General features: G+C 39.2%; 1 protein-coding gene across 11 annotated transcripts in view; it reads left to right on the forward strand.

Moving 5' to 3' along the window:
* DMD (dystrophin) overlaps positions 1-27108 on the forward strand; it is a 2108520-nt gene that overhangs the window by 1069449 nt on the left and 1011963 nt on the right. For all 11 annotated transcript variants that reach the window (XM_075916549.1, XM_075916586.1, XM_075916651.1 and 8 more), the window contains one exon: positions 394-544. In XM_075916549.1, the coding sequence (XP_075772664.1) occupies positions 394-544 (151 nt within the window). The remainder of the gene's footprint in view (positions 1-393; positions 545-27108) is intronic.

The raw sequence follows: 27108 nt of genomic DNA on the forward strand, positions 1-27108 counted from the left end.
GCCAGTATCCAGGAATGTTAGCAGAGTAGTGTGATAGATTGCACTGCTTCTGCAAGTATTGTGCCAATTCTGTGGATTAGCATAGGACTTCAGGTTTTCAAATCTGTCTGAGCACCTTTTATTAGCATGAAATTGGTTTAAAATCTTTAAGAAAAAAGGAAAAGAAGCAAAAAAATGGATGAGATGCTGCCCCGTGGCTTACATGCTCAGTAATCTTGTGACTGCTTAGTTCTGTAATGTTTTCTTTTCATATAGGTATAAAATATTTCAGGCATACACAGGCATCAAAGCACATCATTTGACAACAGATACATTAAAAACTTTTGATTGCTCTCTTTCTAGTGAAAACACCATACTAAAACATCAATACTTGGTTTCCATTTCCTCCTGTAGACGGTTTGATAGAGCTGCAAAGAAGTGGCAATGTTTCCACCATGACATGAAGAATTTTAGTCAGTGGCTAACTGACACAGAACAGAATCTGACTAGAGCATGGACAGGTACCGGGGACTTGGATCAAGCCCAGATTAAGCAGTACCTCAAGGTAGGTGTTAACTGACCCATTCCTATACAGTACCATACCTTTATAGTTCAGATGTATGTAGTGTTGGTTACTGAATGGCATTCTTTATGGTGTTTTTCAAATGATTTCTTGTTGAATCTTTTTTCTATAACAAATATTATTCTCCAAGATACTAGCTGAAAAAACATTTAGAAATAAAATTAATGGTAGAATAAGCTGCAACAAGGTCACACATTTGTAGTTAAAGATTTGGTCTTTCTTTACTTAGTCCAGGCATCCAATGTCCATTCATTTCCATGTGGTTGGTCTTCTCAGTGTAAGATGAGAATAATGCTCTGGGACATAAACTGTGCTTGTGAGGTAGCAACTTCCCTGTGAAGGATAAATTTGATTCATGAGCAATCTAGGAAAGAGATATTCCATTACCCTTGTGTGAGTTTTTAACCTACATGCCTTTCATTTTGTAATAAAAAGTATATCCAAGATGTTTGTCAATTGCATCATGACAAAGTTGCCATTCAATTCTCATATGCCAATTCCAGTCTGTACCTGCCTATTCTGTTCTTCTTAGCCTCTGCGCGATGTGCCTCATATGGCATGGGACCAGGAATCATTGCTGAATTTGACCTGCCAGTTAGATCATTAACTTCACTGGGCCAGGCCCAGTACTGATGTTGAATGCTTATCCATGTCCTAGGTTCATAAGCAAAACAGTTTTGTAGATAATTGGTAACTAACTTTATTCTCATTTTGTATGGCTCAAAATGCTAGTGTGTGTATATAGATTGATAGCTAGTACTAATTCTATACCAGTGATTTTTCAAGTTAATTAATCATTTGAATAAAAGCTTTGCCTAATAATGATACTTTACACATATGTAACATGTTGGTTCTCAAGCACAACAAATATTTTTTGTTTTCAGTGTTACTTGAACAAGCACCTATACTGCAAACAGGCCCATCAATGAGAGGGCAGGGGGGAAGGGAATAGTTGCCCAGGGGCCGGACAATTCAAAGGGGACTGGGACTGCTGCTGCTGCTAGCGTGGCATCGGTTTGGGCTGGAGCCCCACTAAAATATGTGCCCATGAAAGCTCATGATTCCATCTACATTTTTGTTAGTCCCTAAGGTGCTGCAGAACTATTTGTTGTTTAAGTTTTTATATTTTCAGTTGTTAATTACAGTGTTATTACAGCCACTTCTGGAGAATAATTTGTACTCTATGTTTAAAATTTGACAAGCTCTTTGAGGCAAGCTGGGGGGAGGGACGACAAAAGCTGTTCAGTGCCAGTCATATAGAGGAGAAAAAAAATCTACAAATTACATTTGAAAAGAGGAAAAATCAGCCAGCAGATGAATATACGGTGAGGAAAATAATTGAGAGTCATAGTGCATCATTTTTTTGTTTAAATTGTGTATGTATACAGTCATAGAAAACATTTATAGAGGAAAAATTGTGCCAAGATTTTCAAAACTAGAGTCTAAAATTAGGTTCTTAAATTCATGTTTGGACAGTTAAATAAGGGTATGTCTACACTACAAAGTTAATTCGAACTAATGGACGTTAGTTCGAATTAACTTTGATAGGCACTACACTAGCGCTCCGCTAGTTCGAACTTAATTCGAACTAACGGAGCGCTTAGTTTGAACTAGATAAACCTCATTCTACGAGGACTAAGCCTAGTTTGAACTTACTAGTGTGTAGCCCCTTAATTCGAACTAGTGGGAGGCTAGCCCTCCCCAGCTTTCCCTGGTGGCCACCCTGGCCAACACCAGGGAAACTCATCTGCCCCCCTCCCAGCCCCAGACACCTTAAAGGGGCACGGGCTGGCTATGATGCCCGTGCCAGGTGCAAGCCTGCCAGCACCCAGCTAGCAGACCCTGCACCTGGCACGGCTCGAGCCAGCCACCCGATGCCCCCCCAGCCCTCCCCCTCTTCCTGGGACCAGGCTGGTGGCTCCCGGGAGCTTGCCGGCGGGCACCCGCCTGGCCAGTGCGGACATCATGGACCTTGTCCACGACCTCCACACTAGGCACAGGAAAGCGGCCATCTAGGGCAGGAGAGCTGCCAGCCTGGCCACCCAGGAGCAGGTGTGCATGAAAATCAAAGTGGTCCACTGAGACCCCCGACCCTGAGCTCTGAGCTTACAATGGCCGTACTGGGTCAGACCAAAGGTCCATCTAGCCCAGTAGCCTGTCTGCCGACAGCGGCCAACCCTAGGGACCCTGGAGGGGATGGACCGAAAACAGTGACCAAGCCTTTTGTCTCGTGCCATCCCTCTCCAGCCTTCCACAAACTTTGGGCAGGGACACCACTCCTTCCCCCTGGCTAATACCACACCATGGACCCAACCTCCATCACTTTATCTCACTTCTCTTTAAACTCTGTTCTAGTTCTAGCCTTCACAGCCTCCTGCAGCAAGGAGTTCCACAGGTTGACTCTTTGCTTTGTGAAGAAGAACTTTCTGTTATTAGTTTGAAGCCTGCTACCCATTCCTTTCCTTTGGTGTCTGCTAGTCCTTCTATTATGGGAACTAATGAAGAACTTTTCTATATGCACCCTCTCCACCCCACTCATGCTTTTATAGACCTCTATCATATCCCCCCTCCGTCTCTTCTTTTCTAAGCTGAAAAGTCCCAGTCTCTTTAGCCTCTCTTCATATGGGATCTGTTCCAAACCCCTCATCATTGTAGTTGCCCTCCCCTCTCCCACCCTCTCTCTTCCCCTCTCCCACCTACTTTTCCCAGACTCCCCCAGTTTTGTTCAATAAAGAGAGATTCTATTTTTGAACACAATTGTCCTTTATTTTGTACATCAGGAAGGGGGGCTAGGGAGGGGTAAGTGGAAGGAGGTGAGGGAGGAATGGGGTCGAGCCCCCGATGGGGAGGACTGGGCTGGCTCTGTGGGATTCTGGGGGTGGAACCTCTCCTGCAGCCCCCCAATAGTCCCCTCTCCCCAGAAGGCAGCCTGCAGCAAGTGCAGCTGGTCTGATGGCCGAGTGCTGTGATGTGCCCAGTGTGGGTACTCCGGGCACTCCAAGCCAGGACTGCTTTGCAAGCGGGGTACCCCTGAGAACTGTCTGTCCGGGGTGGGGGTCAGGTCCCTTTAAGCACAGCCCTCAGCTAGCCTGAGACAGCAGCTCCACGCTCTAAGTCCTCATCTGATGCCCTGCCGGCACTGCTTCCGGCCATCCTTAACCCTGGTTAAGGGTCCACTTAATGTGGACATGCTAGTTCGAATTAGCAAAATGCTAATTCGAACTAGTTTTTTAGTCTGGATCCATTAGTTCGAATTATATTAGTTCGAATTAACTAATTCGAACTAAGTTAGTTCAAATTAGCACTGTAGTGTAGACATACCCTAAGTGATCATTCCTTTTTCTTAAAGTGTGAGTATCTACATGCTGCTCCTGACTTCGAACTGCATCTGTGGAGTATTCAGTACTTCTGAAATCTGGCCACTTATTTAGGCCCACATGTAGATTTAAGAGCGTAATTTTAAACTCCTAGTTTTGAAAATGTAGGCTTTCATTTTTTGTATTCATACTTGCTGGAATTCAGTTGTTATAATGTTTTATATTTTATTTTGAGCCTGAAGTCTGAAAACAAACTTTTGTGTACCTGATATGCATTCACTCTGGTTGTTTAGATACCTCTGTGGTACTGAAAGGGGATTATTTTAAATTGTTGGAAACCAAGTAATTTTATTTTAAAAATTACTAATATTATTTAGTTTAGAAAAACAAGAAATAGTAGGATACCTCTTACTAGTTATTTTGCTTATTGCCAACTCAATATTGTGTCCCCCATTTTTAATCATGGCTATCTGCTTAGGAAGGAAAGAAAGAAAGAAAGAAAGAAAAAAACAAAACATGATATAGTACAAGTTATAAACTGGTCACTTTTGTGACCATCTATTATACATCTATTATTACCTTTTTGTGGAGAGTTTTTCATGAGGATTATACCTATATCTATTATGGTTACCCAAAATTATTGTGATTTCAGTGTTAGTTTCTCATTTCTCATACTTAAAAACGTTTATGTATAGCAAAATAATTTGTTTAAGGAAGAGTGAAACCTGTCTAGTTATTCATAATGAGCTCAAAAGTTTATAGTTAAGCAAAGTAAACAATCTTAACTGATATGAAATCAAAGAAAATTTGTTACATAGAAAATGCTATTTAAGGATCTGACTTAAAAGGGCCAATTACAAATATTAAGAATTCTCAATCCCGTTATAACACACAATTTTTCTGTTTGCCAATGTTTAGCTCCTATTTCCTCCCCAAGAATACCTAGTCTAACCATTTGGTAATTAATAAAAAAACAGAAAGTACTTTGTTTCAACAGCATTCCAATAAAATTATTACAACAGTTTTAAACCCAATCACTTGGCAATATCTTAACTTCTTCTCACGAATCCATGCTGAAGTCATGGGAGGTTTTCTTTAGGTTGAATTATTTTTTATTGTTTTTCCCCCCTTATCTGTCCGTGGCAGCTTGTTTCTGGAGTGCTGTATTTGAATAAGATAGCAGAAAGTGCATGTGAGAGTTTTTAGTTCAGAGTTTTTATACCCTTCTCCATTCTATTCTCATGAAATTATAAGAAAACATAGCTCTTAATGCTTGCTTAGATTCATATTGCTTGCTGTGACCTTTTCATTGGCTTCATGCCTTAGCAAAGTTAACTTCAGCACCCGGATATGCAATTTGTTGAAAGAAAATGCACATTTCTTTAATTGCTTTTGTTCTTCAGTCAAGCATTAGATAACTTTCAAAACTAGTTGTAATTCTTTTTATTCAGCCCATTCTTTGATATAGTCTTTCAGTTTATTTTGACAGGAAATGACATTCTGTTTTCAAAAAAATCCAAACACTAATTTCTAGTTCTCAAAATAGTCTTTCAAAATCAAATAACTTTTAGAAAGCCTTCAGCCTAAGTTGATTCTACATGACAATTTTTGGAACGGTGATTTTCATCTCTTTATGAGATGGGTGAGGATTTGCTTGCACATTAACAATAATAAATTTCTTCTTAATAGAAATACCCTATACTTAAATGGATTCTTACGCTAGTTTAACAAGCTCATTAAAGTCCATGATGATATATAAAATATTTTACCACTTACATAGCAATTTCCTTAGGAGTTATTCTTTGAGTTTTGCATTTAGCTAATGGATTTGCACACATGCATTTCACAAATGTGTTTGTCACTACATTTAAGAAATAAACAAAAGTTTAAAACTTTGATTAGTGTTAATGTTTTATAACATAAGTAGCTAAACCAGGAGGAAAAGACAAAAAAAGAAAAACCTTAAAAGTAAACCTCTAAGCCACATTATTACATGTGCATACATGTAATTTCACATATTACCTTTATTGGGACTCTTCATTCAGATCATGAAGTCCTCATTTGACTTTTTTGTCAACTATTCAGTGTCTAGAAGGAGAAAAAAAATCTAATGCTACACTGCAATAGTGCAGCATAATATCTTAAGTGTACTTGTTTAAAGGTACAGCTAAAGTAAAATGAGCAAAAAGATCACAGAGTTGGCTACAGAAGTCATTCCGTTAACCAATATCCTTTGCTAAGTTCCTAATATTTGCTTGATTTCAAGGAAAGCTTCTGAGATTATGAAGTTATTGAGCTCTTATCTCTTACCTATTTTCACCATTGATTTTAAATACTTTAATAAGTGTAAGAAGTTACAGAGAATGATATTGGCAAAATATTTATTTTGGATTACAGGGTCTTCATGAGTTTACTTCTGTTGCTATCCTTTGTAAAATATGACTTACTGCCTGTTATGACCATGTACTTTGTTTCCAGCTAGATCCTTGGTTCATGCTTCAAGTATCTGTATATCAACTATATTCCAAAACTCCCCCAACCTTTAATTGTCTCAGATTCATACATACTCATTCCAAAGACTGCTGCCTGATTAAAGTTATGTGCACAGGAACTATAATAAACAGCAATAATGCTGTTAATAATAACAATATCCTAATTTCTAGCTGTTCTTGGCATATGTCAGAGTCTGCATGTAGCAGACTTGCATATGGTCATTGCTATTAATAACATACATCTCTCATAGAGTGAGAGAAATTTGGATGTGAATAATTTCTTTTCTGAGCAGCCATGTGGCCCATGCAACTGAGCTGTTTATTTAGACTAAATATAAAAACAATACCCAAAGTGGGAACAATGAAACATACAAATCAGCATCTACGGATAATGGGAGAACCTTGTGAAAAGCTGTTAAATAAAGGAAAATGTGATTAAACAAATATAACTTTAGATCTATTGTATTATTCCCAAAGTATAGTCCCAGAGCGGGTGCAGCCCTGAAAAGGGAGCATTATGTGGCTGTTTGATCGTAGGGGGACTTCAAGGAATGTGTTTTGGGAGTGGGTAAAAGGATTAAATTGGGTGATACATTAGAATAATGCTTACTACTGACCCAGCCACCAGATCAGCTATTTGAAACAATCTGTGTCCCTGTCCCCAGTGGGGCAGTTATCTCTCTCACTGGAGGCAGCAGTTTCTGAGTTTCCTTAAGCACAGGGACTACTGCTGCCCCAGCCTTTATGTAGCTTGTGTGAAAGAAAGTGTGTGTCTGAGTCTGGGAGATGGGGAGATTCTTTGAACTCCACCTCTTATTCTTACTGCCATTCTTTGTGCCTGCACAATAACAACCTGGTCCTTCAGAAGAAATCTGTTTATGAAACAAAATAATACCCCGAGTGCTTTCAAACTTAATATTAAGGGTATGTCTATATTGCCACAAAATACCCATAACTGGCCTGTATCAGTTGCCTCACTTTCACAGGGCTTGGTCTGTAGGGCTATAACATTGCAGGGTAGATACTTAGGATGAGCCCCAATTCTTTGTGGTGTCCCAGATCTTGGGTTCTGGTCCAAACCTGAATGTCCACACTGGAATTTTATAGCCCTTGAACCAGCTGACACAGGCTAATAGCAGGCATTTTATTGCAGCATAGACATACTCTTTGTGTTTATTATCTTCATACCTATACATATAGCTATGTCCGAGTTGATTTTCCATTTGGTAAATAGCATTTTATAAGACAGGCTCTCACACTACTTCCCCCAGAACCATTCTTGCGCATTAAGCAGGAGAAAAATAAGTCAGCAAGCAAATTTTTGTTGGCTGCGCATAAGTCATCCAAAGTTCTGTCTTTAAATCTAATTTTAATTTGGTAAATCTAATTTTATTGCAGCATGATGGAAAACAGTCTTCTGTATACCAAATTAAATGTCCGTAATTATATGTTGTTGAGCTGTTAATCTCTGGCAGTGGTTCATCAGAGTATGCAGCAGACATATCTATAGATGTCCTCTATATTTTTTTAAGGCACTGAAAAATGTCGATAAGTACTTTCATTAATTATAACCATCCTTATAAATATTCTGTGGACACAGAATTTGCTGCTAAGCCATAGAACATGTCTCTTCTATGGGTCATTATAAAATTCTTATGACCAAGATTGTAGGATTTTGATCCAAACTTTGAAAGTGTTTGAGATTGACTTCTCTTGACCTTCTCCCTGATTCACTATAATCACATACATTTGAATTTTAAATTTTGCTTTGGAGAAGCTGAAGCAAGAAAAAAATGAAAGTAGAGACACAAACAAAGGATATGTGTATTTCTCACATTTTTCCCAAAAGTCCAGTTTCTAATGTTAGTAAAAATAATAGTTTAGATCCTACAATTAAAGTGGAGTTCACCCTTTTAGATTTCTTTCCTGCTTCTGTGCATAAGAGGATATGCCAATAATTTCCACTTCATTAGTCTAGAGTGTCATGTTGATTAATTGTAGCTGAGGGGTTTCAAATTTTAACAAGTTACTACCCAACACAAAGAAAGTTTGATAAATCTTATTGAAGGCCAGATAGAAGAAGGGGAAAAAGTCAATGAAAAGTTGAAGAAACAATTAAGCAATATAACACTGTAACTGATATAAAAATATAGAATATATTCCAATGAGAACCCAGTTTAGAAAATGTATCTGGATATGTATACTTAGATTGACCATAGAGCTTATTATCATAGTTCCTAAGTATCTAGTTCTTCATATAAGAAATTATGTGCATGGCTTATTAATAACAGGAGTTCACAGCTAAATTACACAGGCACCCACATTGGACACCCTAGACTCACTGGTGATTAAATTTGTAATATTGGTGGTGAGACAAGCAAAGGGGCCCTTGAAGTTCAGATGTGCATTTTGCAATTTTCTCTGTATGAAAAATAAGGGTTGTGTTTTTTACTGAAAGAAAAGGGAAGTAAACAAAACATCCACTATTATAATAGACAACAAAATGGTTCTTAAAATATCAGAGGAAAATTGGTACTAAGAATATGTTAGTAGACTTTAGGTAGGAAAGAAGAACCTTGATATGTGCTATGTATGCCAAAAACACGAAGCTCTGAATATCTATATAATAGTTTACTATGATGTAAGTAAAGGGATGAAGTATTGAATGACTGAATATGATTTTTATGTTGGATACATAAGGAGGGCTGTGTGTGTGTGTGTGTACACATTAGAAGAATGGTATTCAATATGATCTTCCTCTGTTTTGATAAGTTTTTGGTTTTCTCTCTAAAAAGAGATGTGTTTCTGGCAAAGAATGCACCTTGCACTTGCAATGGAAGGTGGTATAGTCCTTGAGGGTATGTCTACACTTGCCCCCTAGTTCGGACTAGGGAGGCAAATGAAGCATACCAAAGTTGCAAATCAAGCATGGGATTTAAATATCCCGTGCTTGATTAGCATAATCGCAGCCGGTCGCCATTTTAAAATGCCGGTCGCCCAATTTAACTTGCCACGTGTAGACGTGGTAGTCTGATTTAAAACCCTTCCCTCGAATTAACTGTTACTCCTTGTCCAATGATATTTAAATCCCGTGCTTGATTTGCAACTTTGATATGCTTCATTTGCCTCCCTAGTCCGAACTAGGGAGCAAGTGTAGACATACCCTGTGGGAATGCATTCCACAGTTTTAGACATTCCCCTAGGAAAGCTCTGTTGCCTGCGTCAATTAACTTTATCCTTGTGCATAAAGAGTTCCATTATTCCATAGGATAGAGCTGAGCAATAAGCAGACTGCAGGTCAGACACAGTTCCTTGCTGGTTGGTCAGATGCTTTGTTTACATGTGCATCTGCAGCTACAGCTGCTTTATGGTTCCTGTTGGCCATGACTCACCATTCCATTTAGATAAGAACCCATGCCTTGAACTTGGATCAGTATTGGTAAGGCCAAGAATACCCCTCAACTGATAAAGAGAGGAAGTCATGATTCATACTAAAACAGTTATTAATTTCTTCTTATCATAAGAAGCAATAGTTAAATTCCTTGACTTTTATCATTTCATATTATAATTCATACATTTCTAAGAGTACTATAATTTGGAGTAAAAAATATGAATTTCTATCTTTTACTATAGAATAGTGAAATATTCCTGAACAGTGATGGAGATAATAGTGCTGCTGATATTGGCAGTGGTGAAATATCGAAGTAGTTCTTAATATGAATTTGTAGTAAAAAGCCATTTTCATCATTATATGAGTTGTATAATTCTGCTCCATTGGACCCATTCCTAATTTGCTGTATCCTATTAAAAGTTTTCTTTAGGTCATTTATTGTTACTGCTACTAAGACATTAAAATGCCTTGAGGCTATGAAAAATAATTAATTTAATGTTATCAGTCTAGTTCTGCCAAGCCTTGCCGCCAGTAGATCAAAATTGATAGCTTGTACTTAGATTATATTGTAAATCTTGGTGGTGTTTATTCTGAAAAACAATTTCTACCTTCATAGTAATTTAAAATGATGCATTTTTCAAATATTTCCTCATTACGTTTTTTTAAATTACTACTTGCATATATGGATGTGCAGTTTTTACTCTCCAAATTGATATAATTTTAGTAATAACATTCTTCAGGATGTGAATGAATAAACACATTCTTTCCCTTTACTTCTCTCCTGTAAGAAAAGAAACACTTTGAAATGTAACAGTTTGAACACTAGGGTCCTGATCCTCCACTGCCTTACACCTTTTCATGAAGTGGAAAAGTCAGTCCCTAATTTGTAATGAAAGACGTGCCAGGGCTCAAGCAATTTTTTTTTAACTTTCATAATGTATGTAGCAAAACAAATGGTGCCTGGGCTATAAACTGTGAAACCCAGAAGCGCCAGGATTTAGCTCTGGCAAGTCCTGGCAGAAATTACACACTGGAAGAATTGTACCAGTTTTGACCTGTGCAGAGTCATTAAGTACTGGTACTTAATGTAAGAGAGTGAAAATCTGGCCCTTTAGCCCCGAATTTGGTCTTCTTTTAGGCTTGGTCCTAGATAGTCACAGCCTATAACATATCTGGGGCATACCCTTCCGGATGTATACAATTGGATCTTCAGCCTTGGAAAAGTAATGTACATATTGGGACCCTTGAGTGACTGTTTCAGAATTGGATAGATCATTCTTCTGATGAAAAAAATCCATTAATTTGATTTGCTTCTATCTAAATCTTTTACTTCTAGTTTGTCAGGATAGTCATACAGTGTTGATCATTGTTCTGTCTGAGCATATTGTCCCAAGCATATGTGTTGGGTCTGAAGGTGACATCCATACTACAAAGTGTCAGGACTTTTAATTAAACCATCTTAGTGTAGGCTTAGTACTGAAATCCTGCTGAGGCCTCTGAAATGGATGGTCATGAGTCCATTAACAACTCATTTGTCTGAAATCTCCAGAAAATTGTTTCTGTCTTGGAAAACAAATTTTCTGATTACCAAGGGTCACGCAGCTACATCTTTTGTGCTCCATTTCACTGACGCTATATTTTTTCATTTAATAGTATTTCAAGCATCCTAAAACATTTAACATACTACAACCAGAACAAATAATATTTCTGAAGTGTTGTCACCTCGTGGGCAGCAGCCATACAGTTGTGCAATGCAAAGTATGCAGTACAACAGAGAAAGGAAGATGCATTTAGTTAAGGACAGAAGGATAGACCTGTGCTATTAAGAAAAGTGTTATAAGATTTATATTGTCTGAGATGAGAACACATGGATTTGGTTTGTTTTAAATAATCATCTGAGAGCTCTGTCCACAATAAGCTCAGTTTATCTCTGAATACTCCAGTTGCCTTCCCTTGTTGTCTCTGTTTTTATCAGGCTTCTATACCTTGATGTAGCTCATGCAGTACATGAAAATCACCTATTGGAATAGCCAGACTACTGAAATAACTTATAATTGAAAATGCATGGAGGCAGTGTCTGTCTGATAGTCATATTAAGCTTTTATGTTCTTTATTAATATGAAGTTGGTATGAGAGTTTGGAAACCAGTGGGTGAAAGTTATCTTCTGACTGAACTGTTTTAGTGGTGATATCATGTCTAATTCTCGGTCACTACAGAGTAATTTATTGAGATAATTTGATTTTACATAAGGTACTGTACAGGTTGTACCTCCCTGAATTGGAACTGCCTGGTCCGGCAACATTTGTGGTCCGGCATGGACCATGGATGTTCCTGGACCATGGAGCCCAGGAAGAGGGAGGTCTGGCGGTGGAGCAGAAGTGCCTTAAGGGGCACCAGTGACTCATCCAGGAGCCCAGAATATGTGTGTGGGGGAGAGGGGATCGACAAATGAGGAGTTCTGGCCTCAGCGGAGCTCTAGCCTGACCATGGCCATGATCTTCCAGACTGGGTCAGGGTGCTCTGGCCCTTTCCCAGACCATGGAGCTCTAGCCACATTCTGGCTCCAGCAGTCAGGGACCTCCAGCCCCAGCAGTCGCCAGGGAGCTCTGACCTGGGCCACTGAGCTCCATTCTCATCCCTCCACCCCAGCTGTAGAGCACCAGTCCCAACTATGGAGCTAGGTGGCCGCAGAGCTGTGGCTGGGTCAGGCTGGAGCCCTAGCCTGATGGCAGCACAGCCAAGAAGGGAGGGACCTCCCCTGGTCTGGTGAATCCCCTCGTTTGGGACCAGACAGGTGCCGTGGGTGCTGGATCAGCGAAGTCCAACCTGTACTGTATTATGTATGCTAATGGAATATGGGTAAGGATGTGAAGAGTGAACATCTGTTTCTTCTTCGTAATTAGTTCTTAAAATAAATACTGTGGTGCACAGCTGAGTTGTAAAAACAACTAAAATGTTTATTTTCCCTTTCAAATAAATTGGCATCACACATCATTCCCATTCAACCTGTGGACTTAGTAAAGATGTAATACACTGCAAAAGTAATAAATGTCTTCCAGCAAAAGTAAAAACTCAAGTTGTTATAATTATTTTTAAAGAAGAGATGGGTAAATGCTGCAAAATTAAAACCTGAGAACATTCCCACAAATTTAAGAATTAATTCACTTCAGGTGTGTTCATCCTCACTTACGGTCATTTTCCAAAGATATATCTCGTTTGCTCACATATATGCTCTTCTAGAGGTCATTCCAAACTGATGTATTCTCAGTGGAAGCGGTATATTTTATACAGGATGGAACATTATTTGACATATCATGGCGACAAGGTTGGCCAAACACCTCACTAGATACATGACACAGAGATATTTCAATGACTCAGGCAAAGGTATCAGTGAACATTTTTGCAATCAGGGCTATATACACATGCACAATTAAGTTGTGGGAATATGACAATACTCAACTAAAGCTAAACTCTGCAGCTAGCCAACAAATTTGTTAACCTATTTTTTTCTAGGAGCACCCTATGTAAAGCTCATTTGTCCAGGAAGGAAATGATTTAATATTTTCTTAAACACATTAGTTATTTTTCCATAAAACATTTTCTCTTGTAGAAAAATTGAAAGCCTCACTAACTTCTTAATGTCCTCCTCTTTATTATTTTACTTAGAGACAGTTCACAACTATCAACAGAACTTCAATATTTAATAAACAGAGTGCTATTTGTAATCAATCCAGAAAGTATACAAAAGCAACAAGATCTCACTAACAGATGCAAAAATTCTATTGCTGAATGTACTTGAATATATCAGGTGAAACATGGGCATGTTTATAGGAATGAAGCCTTGATGATATTTTTCAGTACCTTACAATATTTCTAATTGGTAGAAAAAATGTTTGCTTAATAACTTTACTGGTTGTTGGTATCTTTATGAATAAAAATAGCTTTTATGCAGAACAAGAGTATGTTATAGGCTTTCTTTTTAAAAGTAATTATTACAGACCCATTCATGAGACATGTTCTGAATAATATTACCGACAGTTTGTTTCCAATAATTTCCTCTGAATTTCTAGTAGATTCTACTTCCTTGGATGTCCATTTTTGAGCTCCCCAGAGTACTTTTCTTTTTCAGAAAACAAAGCATATTGACTTCATATTGGCATGTAATTTGAGACATACAATAATTTTCTTTTCCAAAGTAAAATGACATTATACAGGTTGGACCTCCCTGGTCCCGGCACTCTGAACCGGACTGGTCCTGGATGAGAGATTTTGCTGGATCAATGGAGGTCATTTCTGGACCTCTTAACCTGGCTCGCTGGCCTCCTGGCCGTCCCCCCACTGCCTGCTTCACTGCCAACCCCATGGGCAGCCATCACTGCTGTGGTTCTGAGACCTACTGTGCAGCTGCTCATGCTGTGCTAGGGCTCTGGGACCTGCAAAGTTACCGCGTGTGCCACACTGGAGCTCTGGGACTTGCTGGGTTGCTGCATGCCGGGGATTCCAACCCCACTGAGTAGCCCCATTGCCATGCACTGGGTGGCCCCACCATCAGCTTACTACAGGGATCTTGTCTCTGGCCTCCACTGGAACTGTCTGGTCCTGCAATATCTGAGCTGGATCATGGATGTTGATGGACCATAAAATCCCTGTTAAGAGAATTTCAACCTGTATTAGTAAAATCTTTTGGTAACATTTTACAGCAAACATTGTAGGTTTGTAGTAAGGTTGTTTCTGATTTTAATATATAGTTATGCCAAGCTTATCCATATGACACTCCACTTTCCTTCTAAAACAATCAAAAGGTTAATGTCTCAGGGGATTAGTCATGTTAGTCTGTATCTGTAAAAACATCTGATGCATCTAACAGTGATTTTTACCCACAAAAGCTTATGTCTAAATAAATCTGATAGTCTATAAGGTACCACAGGACTCCTCATTGTTTTTGTAAAAATGTAATGATGATTAGTGGTGATGTAGATGTGTTGCCCCCGGGATCTGAGAGAGGCAAGGAAAGTGAGGTAATATCTACTATTGGACCAATTTCTATTAGTGAAAGAAAGAAGCTTTTAAGTTCCACAGAGCTCTTCTTACATTCTGGGTTAGGTCAGGCCCAGACTGGAAAAAGAGCTCTATGGAGCTTAAAAGCTTGTATTGAACCAAGTTCTATTGGCAAAAAATATATTACTTCATCTACTTTGTGTCTGTCAGTAACTACTATTTAATCTTATGAAAAGTGAATGCACTAGAATACACTAATTCTGTTATGCAACTTCTCATATCCTTTTTGACTCATCACATTAGCAGTGTAACCTGATATGGAATTATGTGATTTTAATAGACCTAAGCATTTCAACTTTCCCGAAAACCTGTTTTCTATCATATCTCCAGACTGAGTAATTCTCTTTTTGCTTCTGTAGGAAATGGTAAGTGAAAATGCATTATTGATTATTTGTTTCTTGCATCTGGAATTGTTTAACAGCTTTGTTACTGAACAATCTAATAAAGTACATAGACTAATAGGGTGAGAGAAGTTTCAGTTAATACACCAAATGGAACAGAATTGGAAAGATAGACTGTTGTATTGAGTGTAATCCCCTTAAAATGACAGAATTAGAAACATTCCAACCTAATAACTTCTTAATTGCATTATTGAGTTTTAACATATAGGGAGTCTGCTGTCACTTCTGGGGGGAAAAATGTACAGGGAGAAACACAAATTGGGAAGATATCTTTGGATTGGGCAAGGTCCTGATACTGACATTAAAATACATGCGAAGCTAAGAGGACCTGGTCACTAATCAAGGATTGCTTTTAAAACATCAGAGAAAAGAAATAGCAGCCTAATTCCAACAGCAGTTTCTCCAGGAAAGAGGAGAAAACTATTACACATCCATTTCACATAAGATAAGTTGTACAGGGTCACTTCAGATGCTGGTGATAGAACCCACGTTTCTAAGATAACAGAGCCACAGTACTTAGAATAGTCTTCGATAATCCATAATAACATGACGTGGTTTAGGTCTGGTCCACACTACAGACCTGTGTTACTGTAGTAACTGCTATGAAAAATCCATACCTCTGCATGATACCGTTCTACCAATGTAATGCCCTGTATGAACAGAACTAAGTTGGTGTACCAGCCTCTCGAGGAGATGGATTAACTATTCCAACAGAAGAGCTCTTTCCCACTGGTGAAGAGCATTTTCCTGGAAGTGCTACAGCAGCACAGCCACATTACTGTAGCTGCAGCATTTTAAGTGTAGACTTACCTTTGTCTTTTTAGCAGCTAGATTACTTATTTCATGCTAAGATCGCTGGTTAATTTTAGCTCCTGGAATAGAGGCTAATGCTTTTATATCCAGAGGTTCTGAACTCAGTCCCTAGAGATGATCCAAACAAGACAAAGACACAGTCAAACATAAGATAATAGTAACAGCCATATTTGTCCTGATCTATTAAATGTTAAGGTATTTCATGTAATTCTGTACTAGAGGATTACCTACTCTTTCTGGATGCATATGTTTAGATTAGACAAGAGCCCTATTATCCATGAACTGAAAAGCGCAGATGGGTATGTAATTGTTTTTCTTGAATACTTTAGATTGACAGGTATAATTTCTGTATATAAATACTATATATTTACAGTAAACATCTGGACTAATCCTTGGAATTTGAAGTACTATACTTTTTTAAAATTTCTGGAAGAAATGAGAATGATAATTCTCTTTTCTTAGGAAAGCTAATAGTAACAGCTTAATAAGCAAATGCGTTTTGCACTAGGGTTCGAACACTGAATGCAATACAATGACTATGGTGAATTAGTATTGACTTCTGTGATCTCTCTTTTCCCACCTATTGGTCTCTGTTGTCCTTTTTTGATGTATCTGTCTCTTTCCATTTATCCACTAGTGCACACTGACATATCTTAAAAGGAGACATTTTGGCTCCATTGCTTAACTGGTTTATTAAACATAGTACTTAGTCCTTAGGGGTAAAATCCATTTAAGCAAATAGCAAATTTTTTCACTGAGTTGAACAGAACCAGAATTCTATCCCTGAAGGTTTTTATAGATTAAGGCTGGAAGAGGCCATTGTGACTAGGCTGACTTCCTGCATAACACAGGTTATAAGACGTGTCTGAAATAATTCCTGTTTGAACTTGAGCATACATTTTAGAAAAATATCTTCATTTGAAAACGTCTAGTAAAAGGGAACCCACAACAACTCTTAATAAGTTGTTCCAAAGGTTAATTATCCTCTGTTAAAAAAAGTGAAAATGTGCACATTGAGGCAGAAATTGTATAGTTTCCACTTCCAAACATTAGATTTTGTTATGCTTTTGTCTACATACTGAATAACCCTCTATTACCACAATTATCTATGCCAGGCGGTCACTTGTAGACTGTGATCAAGGCAGCATTTACCTTCTCTTTTCTCAGTTAATTTGCTTGATCTCTTTGGCTCTTTTACTATATAAGATATTTTTCAAACTTTGAATTATTTTCCTGGCTCTTCTCTGAACCCTCTCCCAGTTTTTAAACATACTTTTTCAATTGTGGACATCAAAACTGTGCAAACTCTTCTAGTAGCTGTCATGACAGTACAGATACTCCAACTTGATATTCCCCTGTTTATACAGCCAACAATTGAAGTACAGGTTGTACCTCGAAAAATGGCACACTCTCGTCCAGCAACATCCTTCAGGGCAGGAGGGACAACTGAGACCGGGACAACAAGGTTGGTAGCCCAGCTGGAGGCAGCATGGGACCAGGGCCAGAGCCCCACAGCAGCCTCCAGAAGCCAGTGGCAGCATAGTGCCGAGCTGGAGTTCCCTGGCAGCATGGGTGGGCACAGGGCTAGAGCCTTGCGGCAGCCCCTGGGAGCTTGTGGCTGAGGCCAGAGTCCTGTGGCAGCACCTGTCAGTGTGGGGCTGGAGTCTCCTGGCATCCCTCAGGAATGCAGGGCCAGAGCACTACGGCAGCCCCCGGGAGTGCAGGGCTGGGGCCAGAACCCCACAGTAGCCTACTGGAGCAGAGGGCCGGGGCCAGAGCCCCACAGCTGCCCTCAGATGCATGGATCTGGAGCCCTGCAGCAGGAGTCAAACCCTGTGCTGCCCAGGAAGCTGGCGGGTTCGGGACGGGGGAGTTGGTGTTTGAAGAGGTGCAGGGGGAGTTAAGGAGTCATGCAGGGGGTTGGGTTTGGGAGTGGGCTCAGGGACAGGGGTGAGGGTGCAGGAATCAGAGATGGTGGTAGAAGGTGAAGGGCTCATGGCAGGGTGCTGGAAGGCAGTGGTAGCTTACCGGGGTTGGCCAGTGGTGAATATGATGCAGCTCTTGCAGTGGATCCTCATGGGAGCAAGGGACTCCAGGAGCTGGCCCCAATTTCCATCTACTCCCCTCCAGCGAGTGGAGAGGCTTAGCTCTTGGAGTTGGCCATCACCTGAAACTGCCTCTGCAGCAATTGGGGGTTTCGTAGCTCCACAGTCTGCTCGGCCTGCAGCTGCACTCCAGCCTCCCGACAGACCAGGAGAGGGCAGAAGTTGGAGTTAGCCATGAACTACAGCTGCCACCCCTCCATCCCTCGAATTCAGGGTCACCGTGGTGGGGATGCAGTCGGAGTAAAAAAAAAAGCTTGGTCTCACTGTCTCACCCAGGCTGCGCTGAAGAGGCTATTCACAGGCAGCTAAATTGGTGCTCCCCTACCATGGTGCCCAGGGGCAACTTCCCCACATACCTCCCTCGCTATGCCTTGGGGGAGGGAAGACGAGGCAGGGTGCCTGTTGGGGCAGGCTGCCACTGGCAGGTGATGGGCTTGGGGCCATGGAAGGAGACCTTCCCTGTTTCGGCAAATTCTCTTGTTTGAGACCAGTCAGGTCCTGAGAGTATCGAACTGAGGAAGCCCATCTTGTAGTTCTTTTGGCCACAGTGTCACATTGGGAGCTCAGTTTTAGATAGCTGTCCACGGGGACCCTCAAGTCTCTTTCAACACACTGCTTCCCAGGATAGAGTTACTCAGACTGTAAATATGGTGTTTGTTTCTAGATTCATGACTTCACAGTTGGCTGTTCTGAAACATTGTTTGTGACCAGCTTGCTGAGTATTCAAGATCAATTTGATTAGTGACCTGTCGTCTTCATTATTTACCATACCTGCAATCTTTTTGTCATCTAAAAACTTTGTCAGTACAAATTAGATGTTTTCTTTCATGTCATTGGTAAAAGTGGTAAATAGCATAGGACAAAGAATTGATCCCTACAGGAACCCCATAGGAATACATTCATTACATTTTTAGACAAGTCAACCATTTTAATCCATTTAATGTGTACCATATTCTGTAACTTTTAGAATATTGATTTTTTCCCCCATGTTGGTTTGAATAAAGTGATTGAGTTCTCTGGACAAAACACAGGGATTTAATATTTTGAACTAAAAGCAGATTAGGATTTCTCTGGTGTGTATGGATTGTTTGTAACTATGTGAAGCCCTGACAAACAAGGCAGCACTTTGATCAGTATAGCCGAGTAGAAAAAGATGATTCCATTTCTCCAAGGATTTTGATTTTTCTAAATTTGGTTTTATTCTGATTTGTAACATTTAAAAAAACCTATTAAAATTCTTAGCGTAGTGGAATGGAGCCCTGGCTCAAAGTCAGTCTGTCATTCAGGATTCCCCAGAGCTCTGAACCCTGGGAGCCATGTGGTTCCCTCACTCTGAGCCAGTCTATTATGTGAGCTACTATCCAGGTGAGCTGACAGGAATCCTGGTAGGTCTCTGATGAAAACCTGCATGGTAGGCAAAAACCCTCCTCCTCATCCCAAATCCCTGATCAAGCCCTCAGAAGGTGTTTTGTCTGCTTACCCCATGTTTCCCCACACATAGCTTCATCCTTTCCCCCAGAATCCATTCACTACCCACCAAAGCAGCCTCTCTGGCTCACCAAGGGGGATATTTACAGAGCACAGCTGGTGGGGCAGGACAGAGCTGGTGAGGGCATTTCAACAAAAATTAAATTTGAGCTGGAAGTAAAAACATTATTATTTTTTTTTTTTAGAATTTGTGTTTGTTTAAATGGAAAAAGACACAGACCCTGACTTTCTGAGTGCTCCAAAGGTAGAGCCCCCATGAGGAAAAAATACTGGGTGCCTAACAACCACCTGTTAAATTTTCAAACTTTCTATTCGCAGAAAGCCAAACACCTTTCCCCTGCCTCACTCCTTTTCAAAGGCCCCACTCCAGCCTTCCGCACCCTTGTTGCTCACTCTCCCCCATCCTCCTCATCATTCATTTTCTTCCGGCTTGGACAGGTGGCTGGGATGAGAGCTCTGGAGTGGGGCCTGGGGTGCGGGAGGCAGCTCCAGGAAGAGGCAGCAGTTGGTGTGCAAGAGGATTAAGGGCTCTGGCCAGGGGTATGGGCTCTGAGATGGAATATTACTATATCTTGCTCATGAGAACATAAGAATGGCCATACTGGGTCAGACCAAAGGTCTGTCTAGCCCAGTATTCTGTCTTCTAATAGTGGCCAATGCTACATGCCCCAGGAGGAATTAATAGAGCCATCAAGGGATCCATCTCCTAACCCTCATACCCAGCTTCTGAGAAACAGAGGATAGGTACACATCGTCCCTGCCCAACCTGAATGATAGCCATTGATGGACCTATCTTCCATGAATGTATCTAATTCTTTTTTGAATCATGTTACAGTCTTGGCCTTCACAACATCCTCTGGCAAAGAGTTCCACAGGTTAACTATGTGTTATGTGAAGAAGTCCTTCCTATTTATTTGCTTTAAACCTGCTGCCTAATACTTTCATTTGCTCTCCCCTAGTTTTGTGTTTTGAGAAGGAGTGAATAGCACTTCTTTATCTACTTTCTCAATACTAGTCATGTTTTTTATGGACTTCAATCATATCCCTCTTTAGTCAGCTTAGTTATCCCTTTTCCAAGCTGAAAAGTCCCAGTCTTACTAATGTCTCCTCTTATGGAAGCTGTTCCATACCCTTAATATTTTCCAAATGCAATATATCTTTTTTTGTTTAGATGGGGTGACCATATCTGCATGTAATATTCAAGATGTGTGCATGCCATGGATGTATACAGAGGCCAATATGATATTTTCTGTCTTATTTGTCCCTTTCTTAATGATTCCCAACATTTTGTTCAGTTTTTTTGGATTGCTGCTGCACATTGACTAGATAATTTCCCTGAACTATCCACAGTGACTTCAAGATCTCTTTCGTGAGTGATAACAGCTAATTTAGATGCCATCTTTTTATAGTTGGGATTTTTCAATGTGTATTTGCACTTATCAACATTTAAAGTTCATCTGCCATTTTGTTGCCCCATCATCCAGTTTTGTAAGATCATTTTATAACAGAGTCTGTTTGCAACTTATCTTACTTGAATAGTTTTGTATCATCGGCAAAATTTGCCACCTCACTGTTTACCCCTTTTTCCAGGTCATTCATGGATATATTGAATAGTGATGGTTCAAATACAGACCCCTGAGGGATACCACTATTTATCTCTCTCTATTCTGAAAACTGATCATTTATTCCTACTTTTTGTTGCCTATCTTTTAACCAATTACTGATCCACATGAGAGGATCTTGCCTCTTCTTCTATGACAGTATACTTTACTTAGGAGCCTTTAGTGAAAGATCTTGTCAAATACTTTCTAGAAATCTAAATATACTATATCCACTTGATTCTCCTTGTCCCCATACTTGTCAGCCTCTTCAAAGAATTCTAGTAGATTGCTGAGGCATGATTTCTTTTTACAAAACCCATGTTGATGCTTCCACTAAAATTTATTCTCATCTATATGTCTCACAATACTATTTTTTACTATAGTTTAAACCGGTTTGCCCAGTACTAAAGTCAGGCTTATCAGCCCATAACAGCTGGGATCACCTTTGAAGCCCTTTTAAAAAAATTGACATCACATTAGCTATCCTACAGTTATTGGGTATAGAAACTGATTTAAATGATAGGTTGCAGACTACAGCTAGTAGTTCTTCAGTTTCTTATTTGAGTTCCTTCAGAACCCTTAGGTGAATACCATCATCTCCAGGTGGTTAATTACTTTTTAATTTAACAGTTTGTTCCAAAACCAACTCTAATGGCACCTCAATTTTGGACATTTCTTCAGATTTGTCACTGAAAAAGAATGGCTCGGGCTTGGGAATCTCCCTAACATCCTCAGCCATGAAGATCAATGCAAACATTTATTTAGTTTCTCTGAAATGGCCTACTCATCATTGAGTGCTCCTTTTGTGTTTCAACCATCCAATGGCCCCACTGGTTTTTAACAGACTTCCTTCATAGAATCATAGAATTCCTTCTTCTGATGTACTTATTTTTATTTTTACTATTAATTTGAAACTCTTCAGCTAGCTATTTGTCAACAATTTTTTGGCCTTCCTAAATGTATTTTTACACTTCATTTGCCAGCATTTATGCTCTTTTCTATTTTCCTCACTACAATTTAACTTCCGCTTTCTAAACTATGCCCTTTTACCTCTCACTGATTTGATTGTATGCATTCTTTCACATATAATAGCACTCCCCACCAGCATGACCTATTCTGTTCTTCCTATAGATTTTGTACCCCGGTTTTACTAATCACATTCCATCAAGTTTCTATGATGCCTGTCTATAGCAGAAAACTCCTGGTCAGGGATTAGGGTGGGTGTTTGTGTAGATTTGATGCTGAGTAGTAACAGGGAGCTTCACAAGCAGTTGTTTTAGGGTTTTTTGGTATATTTTAGTGTGATCAGAGGACAGAATCCAGTAGAATCTGGTGTTGGGGAGTTGTTTGGCTGTCTCCTCTTCATAATATCACAGGACCTAACCACATAGACCACCACATCAGAGGATCATTTAACAACATGTCATCTAATGTGATCTATGCCAGCAATTCCCTTCTGCTATGTATATTGACCAAACTTAGGGAAAGAATTAATGGACACAAATCTGATATAAGAAAAGGCAACACACAGAAACCTTTTGGGGAACATTTTAGCTTGTCTGGGTGCTCATTCATGGATCTCAAAGTCACCCTATTGTTTCAGGCCAATTCTACCAGCTAACTACACAGGGAAGCCTTAGAACTTAACTTCATTTACAGGTTTGATTCTTATCACAAAGGCATGAATAAAGACATTGGCTGGATGGCCCACTACATTCCACATCCTAATGACCTAAAAAAACAAACAATGGGTACTTAAGAACAATTTGAACCTTCTTTATCAGCAAATTCTGTGGGAATTTCCATATCTTCTTCTGATCTCACTTTTGAAAGAGGATCTTTCAAAAGTGAAAGTAGTCTCGATGCTTTTTTGAGGGGAAAACCCCTTTTTCCGAAAAAAACATGTAAACCTCCTTTTTTAAGGAACAGTGTTTTTTTTTTTTTCAAAAAAGTGTTTTTCCTGAAAAAAATGCATCCAGACTACTTTCACTTTTGAAAGATCCTCTTTCGAAAGTGAGATCAGAAGAATTTGCATATCCTCTTTTGAAAGTTCTATGTAGTCTAGACATAGCCTCTATTTCTTTTCCTGTTTTTCCCTTCTCTCTTCCCCTCCCCCCTTCCCTATTTATTTAGAAACTGGACCTTTAATAACTCCATTCATCTGAAGAAGTTGGTTGTGCCCACAAAAGCTCATGATACCATCTACGTGTTTTGTTAGTCTTTAAGGTGCTGCAAGATTATTCATTGTTTTTTAAGTTTTTCCAATTATAGGATGTCAGACCTCTTGAAAAAGTTAAGAGATGAAAGAACCTGATTTTATCAATGCAAAATAGATATATCAGTTGCTTTACCCCTTTGGGAGCATATCATTTAATTTATTGAGGTTGAGAGAGAAAGGCAACTCAGCAAGAGGAAGGGAGAAAATCAGCAACGATGTTCCTAGGCAGCCATGATAAGCATTGCAAAGAAAAAAAAAATCAGAGAAATGAAAGTTAGGTAAAGCCAAGCCTGAGTTTATAAATGAATGAAGAAAAATGAACAAGCTAATACATTAATCCCAAACCAAACAATAACAAAGAGCATAGATGACACGAGGATTCTAATTTAAGAAATCAAAGTTTCCTTTACCATGCAGAGCAAAAAGTATTTTAAAAGTGAGATAACATTTAAGGTGAAACAATAGCTGCACAGTGAAGCTGTGCTATGGTGGAATAAAATGGAGGGAATCCATCTTATTCTCCCCCGGTGTGCTTGTACAATGATAGGTAGTAAGGTAGTCATAATTCCATTATACTGTATGTGTCTGGGAACAGAAGGGAGGGTATGTGCCTTCCATGGATAATAGTGCTAGTCAGATCTAAATGAATCCTGTTTGACCAGCATTGTGGACCGTGGTCCTATCCATCATGTGATGCAGAAGAGCTGAGTTGAACAGAGCACTGAATTTTTCCAGTTGCTATCCATTGTGTGTCCTTCTGCTCTACACAGGGCTTTCTGCCTTTTAAAGACATTGTGCCATCAAGGAGCATAGTTGGGGTAGTGTGCCTCATTCCCTAGTTCTCTATGCATTTCCAATTTTTAGCAACCATAATTGAGCCCTTACACTGTCACTGTGCAATTGCAGAGAATGTACATAAGAGCAGTTATGGATGGAACCATAGACTCGATTAAAAATATCCAGGATATTAATTACAGAGTGACCAAGAGGAAGGAAATAAATATAGATGTCACTTGAATAACTTAAAACTTCAGGGGGAAAACTGTAGTTAAAGCATACCCTTCCCCAGGTGATAAAACACAATTTTTCATTCTTAAAGGAATACGTTTCTGTTTGAAATGTATATATATTGTCATGTTAGTATTGTCTAACAATGTGTAATACAACTGCTAGAGATTTAAGTGGGAGGAAAAAGCCCAGACCTTTAGAAAACCAAAAATACCCAGAAGAAAATGTTTGTTTATATGTAATGAGCTCATAGGTTTTGACTCACTTTTTTTTAAATTGCTTCCTAGGCTTCTTGACTTTCATATAGGCCTCTGTATTTGAAAAAAAAAAGTCATTTGTTACCCAACAGTTAGGAATTGATTTATTGAACACATATCAGCAGGAGAAAAACAAAAGAGAAGCTTAGTGAAGTTGCCAGCAGTGTGTGTACTGAGTCTAAACTATAAAACTTTCATTATCAAACTAATGAGGAGAAACTTTGTGGTGATATATACAGATTGAGCATGTAAAAAGAAACACTAGAAGATGATGTAAATGTCATTATGAAGGACCAGATTCAGAATAACATTGAAGCAGGTGCTTAACTATGAGCACAGGGCTAATCTCATCCTATTCAGCAAACTGCATAAATACATCTGGTCCCATTACAGTCAAGCTGTTTGTTGAACAGGAGTGGGATTAGTCACATTCTATCAATTAAGCACATGCTCAAGTTCATTGTTGAGCTGGGACTTACATTTGAAACAATCTTTATAAAAATTAGACTACATCATGCTTATCACACTTTTTCTGAAATGGAGCTCTCTCTTAACAACAACAACTGTTGCAGTACATGCTGTGTTTGTGGGTAACTAGGAATACACACTTTGTAAGACCTGGCTAAATTCAAGATAATGTTTTGAAGTGCTCCTATACATCAGTAAGATCTCATACAGAAAGTAAAACACGAGTGGTAAGATAAAAATATTTGTACATTCATTTGCCCGCACCAGCAAGATATTTGCTTGTGTTTTGTCATTTCTTAATCAAAAAGAGCATGGAGGAATAACATATTGTTTAAGATTTTCTTTGTATTTCTTAATCTTTTTAAAAACCATTAGAATGGTTTGCAGAAATGTGTTACACATTTTACCACTCATTTCACATCTAAGAGGACCATGGAGAGCAGGTTTCTATCTACCTAATGTTAGGAGAACCATTTGTTACAAGGACTGAGCCTTGAGTCCTAAGCCTTCTTGAATCTTTCTCTCTGAGTAGTCATCAGAGATGGAACAAATCTTTGTTTTTGTTTTTGATTTTATGCTACTAGAATGTAGCTTTTATTATCCAGAGCTATATTTTCTGAAGCCCCTTGTTATCTTGAAACAAGGTTTTTGTCCTCTGATTTAAGATAATGTCATAGCTAATTTCAGGTGATGAGACCTGGATAATTTATAGGGAAGAACATGGGAAAGGAAAAAAATCAGCAGAGAAGTCCTTCACTTGCCAATGATTTTCAGAATGCAGATTTTAGCAAACAGAAAAGGGCTCTAGGACAGGCAACGGGATGATGCACACAGTATATTGCTACCTCAAATTACACAGCAACACAGTTGCAGTTATGCCAATGGTCCTTCAGGTTTTATTTGCAGGGGAAACAGGCTTATGTGGGTCTGTACCTAGGGAAAATATATATTGACCTGTTCTTAAATATTGAATACTGGTTCATGGAGCAGTGAAGCATCAGAGAAAATACCATGCACAAGAGTAGAATACAAGAGATAACATAATTAATGCAGTCTTAACTCAGCTCAGCTTATGGACTGTGAGCTTTTTCATGACTGATTACCTAAATGGTTGAATGATTACCCAAATTCCTGTTTTGTTAGCATAAACATGATCAGAGACCATAACTGTTGTTTTCATTGTCATCATTGCAATTGTGGTAATTTAGAAAGTTGAAGTATAAAACATGTAGCGACAACTTATCTGCCTTCCGTTTCCTGCCCCTCTTCAGCTCATGAGGGCTGCCACATGAAAATACATTGGATCCCAACAACTACCATGGGGCAGACTTCTACTTACGGATATCATCCAGCAGTGGCCTCATAGATCTTACTGTTATTCAGGGTCAACAAAAAAAATGAAATCATGTACAAATCACCTAGTCTTAGGCTAACTTGAAACTCCCTGTGGTTAACAGAAAGATTCTATATCTTCTATGGTTGTGTGCATATCATATCACCTAAAAGTATTATTGTTAGCAAAAGCTCAAAAATCAGTATGTTAATTTGAATGATCCACCATAGCAGTGCTTACCATTTTTCTCAACCAGAGTTGCAGCAAGTTTTAATAGGACTGAAGATGTGAGGTGGGGGTCAGAAGTTTGAATTGAAGTTTACCAAAGGAATAAATTCACCAGGGCATGAATTAGGTTAACTCTGCCAGTGGGCAAGTGGGAATGCAGTGGTGTAGTAATTTACAGCAGCTGTTCTGTGTCAGAGTTTTCAACAGTTTATGTGGATAAGGTGTTTTGTGGGGAACAGCATTTGGGCACTGGTGCAACAGTGATCCTCAATCCTCATCCTCATGATACAGTATTGTATGGTGACTGTATTCAAATTGAAGGTTTATGAGCAGATGTGTTTTGAGGTGGGGCATAGCAACATGGGGG

Source organism: Pelodiscus sinensis, chromosome 1 (assembly GCF_049634645.1).
Source record: "Pelodiscus sinensis isolate JC-2024 chromosome 1, ASM4963464v1, whole genome shotgun sequence".
In the NCBI taxonomy this organism is placed as follows: Eukaryota; Metazoa; Chordata; order Testudines; family Trionychidae; genus Pelodiscus; species Pelodiscus sinensis.